Genomic DNA, 11,544 nt, shown 5'->3' with positions numbered 1-11,544 from the left:
AAGTGTTAAAACTTTCAAAGGCCTACCCACCAAATATTGCAAATAACAGTAGCAAAACCTTTTCATTTTGTACAAACACTAGTGTGACTTGGGGACCATTCCATCCTCCAGACATACATCTGTTTGAGCGAAGGGTTACCAGAAACAAGTAGTAAGGATATTGAGACCATTGCTCAATAACCACAGCCATTATTTTGCAATATTTATTGAGCTCTGCAGGGGTTTTCCTGGGACCAGAACTTGGCTGGATTTAGTAATGTTTTCAGTCGGGTCATATGGATCGTTTCATGTTATTAGAGCTGAATATGCTGTTATCTGCCGTTTCACAATGACCAGTTACAGATCTTGCAGCAGTGCATTTCTATGCTGTAACCTACAGCAAAATGCCGTGTAATTTGAACACCAGCTTTACCCACTGTGAGTCTCTCTGGTATGTATCACTATCCAGGGAATGTGTCTGGGTACCTTTCCTATTTAACCTGGTTGACTGAACATTATGCATCCAGGCACATTATTTTCAAAACTTATTCTTGAATGTTTAGGTGTAAACTGTCCCCAAAAAAGCATATAGATAGCTGCCACTTAAACCGGTTTTGTAAAAATGACATGTGGGGATTTTAAGATGACCTTCATGTGTTTTGCCAAAACTCAGCCTACATAGTGCTTTGAGACACAAGTACAATCAATCAATCAGATGCTTTTTCTTGTACAGCTAAAATATATGGGTGGTTTTTTCAATAGATTTGCATATCTTTCCAGAAAGGTCTACTCTTCTTAGGCAGCAGGTAAGGAAAAGAATATGGGTAAAATATTTGGGGAGGAATGGGAAAGGACATTTAATATATTTAATCTTATTATACATTTTTCTACATTAAAGTCAATAGGCTGCAAATATATTCTGCTACAAAGCTTTGTGTAAGAAATATCTCTATAAGAAAATACATCTCATTAAACATTTCCTGTAAATAAATTATCCCAAATAACTATGTTTTGCAAGAGGGAAAGGGGGGGGGGGGGGTAGGCCAATGATAAGAAGAGCTAAAAATTGCCAAGAGCCCATTTCTGCAACCACCCCTGCTGACGCTGGGTATCATTTTCTTTTATATGTAGTCACTATGAGAGCAATAGAGCTCCTCTGCCGAGTATGTGCTGTGTCACTGTAAATAACACTTGCAAAATTTGTTCCTGTACTTTTTTAATATCTTGAAATTATGCTATTTCTAGGCCTTATTCCTGTTTCAGTTACACTGGAAAAACTCTGAAATATGCAGAGTTGCAGTGATAGGACTGCAAGATAAAATTCTGAGACTATTAAAAAACAGAAGACCCTGTCTCTGAGCAATCCTTCTACGTCAATAAAAACTAACTCCAGTAGGGGAAAGAGGCATGTGAAATACTCTTCTTATTTAGACTCTTATGTAAGATAAAGGCAATGTAGCTGAGCTCTGTGTTCTAATTAGGATGTCTGAGTCAGGTGGTATAGCTAAGCTGTAGCCTTAAAACAACCACTGGTGGAAAAAGGTGTCAGGTATGGGTGACATGGTCTTCAAAGTTAAACTACATACTGGTCTACCCGCGTTGTTCAGAACTGGTGAAACAGAAAAGTCCCTTGTATTACAAAATATGAAAATGGGTAACTATAAATGGGTAATTACAACTTAGCAGTAGGTCAGTTATAGAATCAGACTTTGAAGAAATATCAGTCTCTCTATCACTGTCTATACAAAGGAGTACTTGCAAATAAGTAAAATGAAAAAAGTTTGAAAAGACCTGGGAGACAAGTCAAGGGATAGAGACTGTCCTTTTTTTAACCAGTACACAAACAATGTAGAGTTGTCAGCTGTTTCCACAGTCCGTGTACTTCCATCACTCCTGGCAGAACAGTCCAGACTGAGAGGACATCAAGTTCAGGCTGAATACATGCTGAAGGCTGGATTTGCTGTGACATTGCATGATGTTTAACAAGCCATTTGCCATCATACCACCTTCTTACATCCTTTTCTGCAGAAGGGGTGCTCAGAAGAGCCAACTCCTTTTTCTTTGCTGCCTCTGAGAAACAAATCTGTTATACTTCTGCAGAGTGCCAGCAGTAGCCCATTGCTACTAATAAAATGTAAAAATTTGAGTTTGTAGCAGTATGCTCTAAACACCTTAACAAATGTCTACATCACCTGTTAGCAACAGTGAAACAACTTCATAGCTCTTCATGTTAGGCACTCCACCACTCTGCTATTTCATTTGGAAATGTCTATAATGCAAGTATGCTTAGGCAAGGAAAGTATATTTAGGACTAATTAGCAACTGCCTGTATATAATTCTGGATTCAGCATGCACATATTTGCTTCATCTGTTCAACCCAATGTATACTAGTAGTAAACGGAGGCAAATACAAGTGATTAAGTGCCATACTATGACATTGAACTACATAAAGCATTTCAATTTACCTATGTATAGGAAAGAAAACCCTGTTTAAATGCCTCCTCTTAGAGAAACTGCTGCTCCCTTGAAATTGTGAGATGGCAAGTTTTCACCTCTTTCATGAGGGCCTGCAAAACATAGCACTCTTGTCCTGCAGGAGTGCTTTCTTTGCTGAAGTGTCAGCCCTGAATGACAAGGGCATGTGGACATTCACAGTAACTTTATTTCTATTTCTCACACCTGCAGTGTGGCCAATAATGTGTTGACAGATTAATCTTCCTGGCATGCACTGCTTCCTATAGGAGTACAATGTATACAATTTATTCAGCAGTCATTACCATGCCAGAAACTCACTGTAGCCCTAACACTGAACCCCTGAAACATCACAGGACAAACACAGCAAGGTAAGTGACATTAATTTCCACTGTACTTGTTTGCATACTAGCATTTCCCACAAACTGTAGAAGTTATTTACAGAAGAGCTGCACAGGAGGAGAACTCCAGCTGCACTTGTGTTTACCACCAGCTCAAAAAGAAATGCATTTGGTGCGACTTCTACTCCTACCCTAACTGTTACTTTAGCCATTCCGCTTTCATTTGCAGTCCTCATTTCCCACCATGCCGTAATGCATTAAATACATAAAGCCACAGTCACTTGATACTATCTTTCCAATCCTCATTCAGATTTTCTGGCACACGTGAAGTCTTGATTTAGAAGAGGAGGTTGCATCTTTCCATACTTTGCAAGACAGCCCCTTGGCACAGTCACATCGTTGGAAAATCTCCAGTCCATGGGACCCCTTCTTGCGCTGTTTGGTGCACACCTCCCCCTGATGCAACACAGGCTTGCAAATTTTGGTCCAGAAATGGCGAGCACAGCAGTGTCCCTCAATACAGTCTGATGACCGTAGGCAGGGATCGCCTTCATGTCCTAGAAAGAGCAACCACACTATTTTACCTCATGGGAAAATGTGAAAGTACAGATTCAGTGCAGACTGATGCAAATGAAGCTCAGAAAAAAGGAGAGATGATATTTCCATCTGTGGCTATTTGAAGGATGTAAACACAAGGGAAGATATGAATTAGGAAGGTTCAAAGGGGTAGTTAATGAGACCTGCCATAGGACTTAGTAAGGAGAAATTCAGCCACAAGATTCTAAGCAGAATTGCAAGTCCTTAATTACGTGACAGTTACAAGAGGAGGATACATGCAATCTTGCACAACTGAAAAATGGATTGTCAGTCCACCTCTGATACAGAGAAGAAAACAGATGCTATTTCAATCACAGGAACTGTTGGCTGATGTTACCTCACTTTTTGAGTCATGCTGGGAATTCTCACGATAGACATTCATTCCCTGTGAAATTGCTGCCTACTTCTGTTTTGTATTGCTGTATCTTAACAGCAATAACATGATTCATAACATGAAGGAACAAAGCAGTGTAGTGCAAATGTGATCTTACCTTTTATGTGTGACAGCTTGGAGCGCGGCCTCCCTAGGTTTTGCCATCCCAAATCCTTGCTAGCATAATGACCGTTCTTCTTGTTGCGTGGCCCTTCTAGAGCAGGGATGTGAGGCGTAAGGATGCTTTCAGTTACTGGTATGCAAATACCTGCGAGGAAAAGACAATCAGTCAAAGATTTGAACAAGAGGAAAAGCAGCCGAGAGACACACATAGACCAGGACCAGGACGAGGACCAGGAAAGTGCTGGGGCCTGGCCTCAGCAATGCTCAGCTCTAATCACACCTCTGTCCCTGATCCCCAGCACCTAACTTCACGGCAGTTCTGCTTCCCTCACTGTCAGACAGTGTCGCTGTCACTCTGGCTTTATGGTCTGAGCACCTGGAGACTGCCTTGTAGACATCTCTCTCCAGGCTCCGGAGGAGAGTATGGGAATGCAGACAGTATGGTTATAACCCCTCCCCAGCGAGAGTAGATCAAGGATTCATTAAATCGGTTTTGCTTCCTGAAAAATATGGGTTCTATGCAGTCTTCCAGTGAATCAAACCACATTGAATGCAGTGCTGTGATTTCAGTCAGCAGCAGCAGCATTTTTGGGTTTCCCCACCCCAAAATAGGAAAGAAAGTGTGGTAGCCTTAAACATAGAAATATTATTAAAGAAAATGGAGTGGAATGAAGTAGGAAATGAATTTTTCTTTGTTTAACAAAAGAAGAACAGTCGCCCAGAAAAAAATACTGTTCCTGGGAACACTCAGAGAAATAGATACTGTCAAAATGCTGATTTTATGGAGGAAAATCAAGAAATGACTGACGTACCATTGTTGCAGCGGTTTCCAGGGCAGCACATGCCATCTCTGTGGCAACGCTTCTTCTTCCTCCGGCACATCATGCATGCAGACGTTGCTTGATGAGGACTGTGACAGTATCGTCCAACTTCACATTCCTTATCATTGGTACAAGGGTAGGCCTGGTGGGTAAAAGAAAGGTTTACAGTGAAGCACTCCTTTGTACAAGGCATGTATGCAGCCCATTAAAAAAAAAAACAAACGAAAAACCCCACCAATCCACACCACTGAAACCCCTAAACAAAGAAACTCAACAGTTGAGATACCATTCACTGGGGCTAGGAGATGTGGGGAGGGATGTTTCACTGCAGCCATATAGCAATCTTTAAGCTCACACTGCTGGTGAAGACATATCTGCTTAAAGGATCAGGGAGATACAACCAGCTGCCTAGTGGTTTCATCTTTTCTTGCCTCAAACATATGGTGGCACAAGAAAACTCATATTTTTGTGGCTTCAGGCCTCTAATTCATAGGCAAGAGCTTAAAACTCCACAGTGAAGAATAAACAGAGCCATAAAACTCCCCTCAGTCAGTAACAATCCTGAAACACACCCTCCAATAGGTAAAATTTTAATTTAAACTCCAAGGAGGCATTTTCTTCTGATAGCTGTCAAGCACATTGATGGACAGTAAGTTCACTGTTCTCACAGTGAACATCTACACCACATTGGTACAAGCTCCTTTGCAATTGCACCACTCCCCACCCCAGTTGGACTCCTTGGAAGTGAACAAACATCACTGATCAGCATTTCACTTTGATAACCTTTACTTCACTTATGAGCTTAGTATACTCCTTAAACTTGCCACCTGCTAAACAACACCCTGTGGTATGCAGCATGGAATATATTATAGAGCACAATCTGGTCTTGCACATATAATGCCCTGCAAGCAGAGACACACATGTACAATTCCTCTATATTCATCAAAACCAGCATTATCTTACAGGAAAACTGACTTTTAAAAAAAGGGTGTGAAAGCACTGTATTCTCCCGTAAAGAGAGAGAAAGAAAAGTTTGTTCCTATAAAAGGAAAAGACATGATGCTTTAAGGAGACATAACAACACACACTGCCACATTCCAGGATCCTTCCTGCTGAATCCCACACAGCTACAACTATGCTCTCTGTCTGCATCTAATTTTACTATTAAATTAATCATAAATTTTTTTCATTCCTCAAAATTATACTTGAGGAGTTTGTTTAGATAAAAAGATGAGAATAAATTTTGGGCACTTTCTGGAAAATAATGTTTACACTTCCGCAGCAAATTTTCTCCAGCATTTTCAATAAATCAAAGTATTGCTTTTACTGTTTTCAAAATGACTCTTGCAATTAATTATTCACCACAAACAAAAACCTCAACTGACTAATTTTGAATGTAGGCTGATTACTTTTCTAATAATATTTTAAATCAAGGCTTGATTATATTGTTCCCAGAGAAGAAGGCTGTTGAGGCTGTTGAGAATTTGCTTTGAAAATTGTTCTTTTAGATAGAAAACTTCTTGTTTCTCTTTGTGCCATTCTGTTGAGAATCACAGAGGAAACAAGAGATCTGATAATAAAACCAAGCAAGTTTCTCTAGTGCCATTAGTGGGAGGGGGAGCCCATATGATTTCATTAGTCGTTTTCTTTGTCAAAATTTACTTTACAGTACCAAAAGTGCTGGCTGGACATTCCCCAAGTGCTTCTGCCCCATTACTTCTGCCCTCTGAATATGTGTCTTTGAAGAATGACTCCAGAGTGCAGCTGTTTGGAGTAACCTGACATATGTGTAAGTCTTTCTCCCTTAAGAATAAACATTTCCTCTTGAGTTCATCCTCTCAAGGATGAACTCAAGAGGATGAACATCAAAGAAGGCCAGATCTTTTAGCTAGGACTAGCAATAAGACACAAATGCAAGCACTCACCTGTTTGGTACTCTTAAGTGGATTCTACCTATTCTAGCAAAGCGGAACTAAAGTGCCCTCCCCTCAATCTCATCACTCCTTTCCCTCATTTTTTCAGAAAGAAATCATTAACACTGATGTACAATTTATGATATAGTTACCATAAAGGTAAGGCTTCCCTGACTTAAATGAGACGTCACTAAACTAAGGATCTTAGAATGCAAAAAAGCAATTTTGTATAAACCTGTGCATGGTTATACTGAGTTTGGAAAACACTAACACTGCTAGCTGGGGGAAATGCAAATAAAAAACAGATGGACTAGCTAAAACCTGGAGATGAAGGCATTTTAGACCCTTGTCTGTCATCAAGACCTTCATAACCGCATCTTTTTTCCAATATGGGCATGTGGTATACACCTGCAACTTGTCAGCAAGAAGCCTACTTGCAGTTTTCTTTTGGTTCCTCAAATAGCTTTTAAAAAAAGAGTTCCCTGATCCTGAATGGTGCTAATGAATGCTCTCACATACCATATCTAGTGACTGTTTTACTTTTGGCTCTTAGGCTGTTGACATGTAAAAGATACTTTAAGATACACATCTAATTGCCAACTCTCAGCTCTGTCTTTAAGAACTGTAAAAGCAACAAAAGACAATTTTGACGTTAAAAATTGCCAAGGAAATTGATGTAACTCAGCCTTTAGTCCCACTCTAGAGCCCCCTCCTAAATAAAGATGACACTTTCAAAATGAAAAAAATAAGCCAAAACATTGGCCTACCTAAGGCAAATGACTGCAGCACATCAAAAAATAATTGTGTTACATGTAGCTCAGAAAACAACTGGCAAGTCCATTCAAAATGCCAAAAGACCAGCTGCCAGCCAGCTAAATGAAAAACCCTCTTGCAAATGCCTGGTGCCATCAATTGCCTTGATCTTTCTTCCAAAACCACCATCTATTTGATATCCTAGCTATCAATCACAGGGAACTTGAAACAAAAATGCCTACATAGCCTTATGTCTGTCTCCTAGTGACTAGACATTCATTGGAGTAACTCCTGCTCCCAGCAAAGTAATTTCTATTGCTGCGCAGCATTCAGTATTGAAACACAAAAATAAAAAAACCCAATGTAGTGTGTACATAGCCTTGGCTAACAGGAGCGAAAATGTGTTCATAATTGTCCCATTGTTGACAGTAGCTGAGCCAATCTAGGTATAAATATGTATATGTTTTTTAAAATACAGGATAAAGAAAATGTTCTTGTAAAAACATACATGCTAACAATTGTCTCTGCATGAGTTAAGGTTTTCAGAATCTCCTACACCAGAGTGCCTGAAACACAGGCTTAACGTTTAGACAATTGCAGAGAACATTTCCTATATACAACGCAAAGACACAGATCAGTCCCAGATGGAGAGGCAAAAAGCAAGCTGTAAACCAGCTCTACTTCCCCAGCAATGATAACTAATTCTACAAGGCACATCATCCCTTCACATTCTTCAGTTATATGTATCATTTTCTGGTCGTAAATCTCTATCCACTAAACACAGCTTTGATATTATGGGAAACCAGATGAAACCGAGATAAAATATGTAGCACTCCCTGAAGCTGCATTTAAACAAACTTATTTAATTTTTTTAGCCCAGATTACAGGCAACCAAGTCACCCGTAGCATGACATAAACTAGATTTGCCCATGATAATGAGTTGCGTTTTCAGAATATGTTGGCTGATTAAGAGCATTGCTTACTTAGATATTTTCTCTTCAGTCATTCTAATTACTTTTGTATCCTTGTATAAAAGATAGTGTTGAATGTGTGTCCAAAAATGTACAGCAAAGATGTACTGGATTTTTTGCAATGTTGGAGGATTCATGCTAGATATTTAAGTGGGTGCTGCTTGTGGTGTGCCATGATGTCCCCTGCATCGGTTCACCAAGACCAACCTTTGCCAGCCAGGTCATAGCAACACGTAAATGTTAAACTTTTCTTTTTGAGAGAGAGAATATGAATCTCCATTCCTGTCCTTCCTGAATTTATATTCAAAATGCCAAGAGTGCATGACAGAAATATTCAAGGAAAATTATGCAGGTGATAGAGGAGAAAAGTTGGGGATTTTTGTAGTTGAACAAGTCCTTCCAGGCTACTGAGGCTCTTCCTTTTGTATTAACTTCACAGTGAGGCTGAGGAAGGGACTAACTATCTAACTTTTGTGACTAAAGTGGCTAACGCCATTCCCTTGATTTGAGAAGCATGCAGGAGTGAGGTTTATCTCTACCTTTGTCTTCCCCTTTTGGCAGAGGAGATCTGACTTAGCACCTTTTCTTGGTGCAGTGAGGTTTTGTTGATATTTTTGCTGGAGTCATTTGCTATCCCACATATTTTATATGGTTATCCTGAACCACAGAGTTTCACCGCAAACTGGAGCAGTGCGAAGTGGTGGGACTGTTGTGCTATGGAGTCAGTCAGTCTGAGTCTCTCTGTCCGGCACTATAAAATGTAATGGAGAAGCACTCCGGGGGAGAGTAAGACAGACGCTGTAATGTGCTGAAGGGTGAGTGAGTAGACCGATGGCAGACACACTTTACTGAGCTTTGGGAGATAAGGGCTTGAATTTCAGCATGGCCTCCAGCAAATATTTGAAGACAATACTCCCGGCCAGTGTCTTAGTCACTAGGCTCTCATTTGCTCATATTATGATGTCTCATTTGTTTTTATGCTGAAGTTACTTCATGCTGTGCTAGCTATGTCAGAGAAAGGCAGGAAGAGCCACTAGCATTTTTACCTAGGCTGTGTCATCACTTATCCAGCACAAGCAGTCCTAGGCACTGCTAGCTTCGGACCCACTTTCAATGCTGAGAGGAGCTGTGCCTAGATAAGTGATTTGGTGGAACAGATATCAGTAGTGGCTCCCCCAAAAGCAGTTAACTGGGTTTTTTTTAAAACACATCATAAAGTCCAAGTGCAGAGTCAGTCCTGGCAGGAGATCATGGCTACTACCACTCCCAGCAGAAGAAACAGCATGGAGGTTATTCATTACCATTTTACTGTGGCTGCTGAGCAGCAGCCAAGAAGAGAACTAAAGTCTCATGTACCACATAAATGACAATATCACTGCAGTTACTGTACTGGACACTCAGCCACCAGCTTCTGTCTCATACGATCATTCCATGATGGTAGTGAGGACTGAGCCGAAAAACAGGAGAAAAGCCACAGCCAGAAAGTAAGAGTACGGTAGAGCTACCTGCTCAGTCCTTCATCACTCTCTCTCACCTGGCAATGGGCAGTAGCTATTGCAAAGGTGAGACAAGTGGCTCAAGAAAATGGACATATACATTATCCCAGGAATGGTCTTGCTTTCTAGGTACCAGCGTGTTAGAAAACAGATTGAGGCTACTACCCACAGTCTTGTACATACAGAACCCCTAGTTATTAATATCCTATTCAAATACCTGTGCCACTAGGTTATGCTATCACATCCAGCAGAAATGTCTTTTTCTGCTGTCGAAAGACTTCTCTTCTATATCACATCTACATCATCTTTTATATTCACACCATGCCTGTGAGACAACTTACCACAAATGAATCAGTCCTGCAACTCAGTCTATTACTCACTTCTTACTTAAGGAAAAAAGGTTTTCTCTATTTCTTTTAATTATACTTTTATAAATTTTAAAATAATGACTGTAAAGGAGGTGGAAGCTGACCTGTCTACAGCCAGTGTGCTAACTAGATAATCAAAACTGGCCTGAACTGTAGGCAAGAGGACAGAGTTTCCACCCTCCACATGAGATGAAAAATACAGCTTGTTTGCCCTTAGTCTCGGGACTGTGCACATTGCTTAATATTCCACAGCCATCAGGCACGATGATGCAACTGACTGGCTCAATCATGGTGAGAGCCTTTCCTTCCCATCCTGCTTCGGACAGGACAGATCTATCTTTCTGTGCAAGGACTCGGTCCCCATAGAGCAAACATATGAAATAGCCACAGGGGTGTCAGATCTGCTTTTGCTTTTCTCTCTCTCTCTGAAGAATTAGTTAATCCAAGGTAAAAGCATGCCAATAAATTAGGAAATGCAAACATATGCTTTAACCAAATAGCCTGCTGTCAAGACTAATTACAAAGAATGCAAGTCATTGTTTGGCTTCTTGGTTGGGCCTGATTCTGAGTTGGGATCTCAAATTTGTTTTGGCTTTTAGCAGATCAACATTGGTGGGACAGTTGCATGCAACGTGTGGCCTGTAGAGCTAGATGAATACATCACACATGGAATTTGTCCCACTCGCCTCTCTGGAGATAGAATGAAGAGCCTCCCTATGAAAGTCAAGGAGAAGACCCAACATAATCTCACAGGATACAAACCTTTGTAACAATGGAAATAAGAGCTCTTTATTCAGAACCACATAAATGTGATAAAGCAAAATGGAGGGGATAAGGGGCAAAGTCAAAGCTTTTTAACAAATGAACAAGCAAAATGGAGGGGATAAGGGGCAAAGTCAAAGCTTTTTAACACATGAACAAACAAACCAAACAAACTCCCAACTCTTTGTGGGTTGTTTTTTCCCCTGCAAGGCAATTAAACTACTTTCTGATAGCTTCTCAAGTGTATTCAGACGAATCCATGTCTAACTGACAAATTTCAGCCTATCTTTCTCCCAGCTGCTAAGAAAACATGTACATTAAGATGTGGATGAGAAATGACTGTCATTTACTACTGTTTTGTTTTTAACCCCAAATGAGAATCGAGTTTATCAGCAGCCATCTGGAGCAATGCAGTTTTCCCACAGCACTGCTGATGTTGCTTTTTTCTATTCTTAGCTCAACACAAGCATAGATGATAGCGAGGGATCTCACTGTGCACAAGCAGAAAGCCATGGTTAATTTATCCCATGGAGGAAATCATGCTGTGCTCTCAGACAGCTCCAGACATGGATCCT

At 40.4% G+C, this 11,544-nt stretch overlaps 1 protein-coding gene across 1 annotated transcript in view; it reads right to left on the bottom strand.

Annotated features, from left to right (window-relative positions):
• DKK2 (dickkopf WNT signaling pathway inhibitor 2) overlaps positions 1 to 11,544 on the bottom strand; it is a 46,550-nt gene that overhangs the window by 555 nt on the left and 34,451 nt on the right. Inside the window, exons 2-4 of the mRNA XM_052774946.1 lie at positions 4,698 to 4,848; positions 3,881 to 4,030; positions 27 to 3,349 (exon numbers count right to left, since the gene is read on the bottom strand). Coding sequence (XP_052630906.1) covers positions 3,099 to 3,349; positions 3,881 to 4,030; positions 4,698 to 4,848 — 552 coding nt within the window. The 3' untranslated portion in view covers positions 27 to 3,098. The remainder of the gene's footprint in view (positions 1 to 26; positions 3,350 to 3,880; positions 4,031 to 4,697; positions 4,849 to 11,544) is intronic.

The sequence above is a fragment of the Harpia harpyja genome, chromosome 2, assembly GCF_026419915.1.
Source record: "Harpia harpyja isolate bHarHar1 chromosome 2, bHarHar1 primary haplotype, whole genome shotgun sequence".
NCBI classification, from domain to species: Eukaryota; Metazoa; Chordata; class Aves; order Accipitriformes; family Accipitridae; genus Harpia; species Harpia harpyja.
This window is presented reverse-complemented; position numbering and strand designations above follow the sequence as displayed.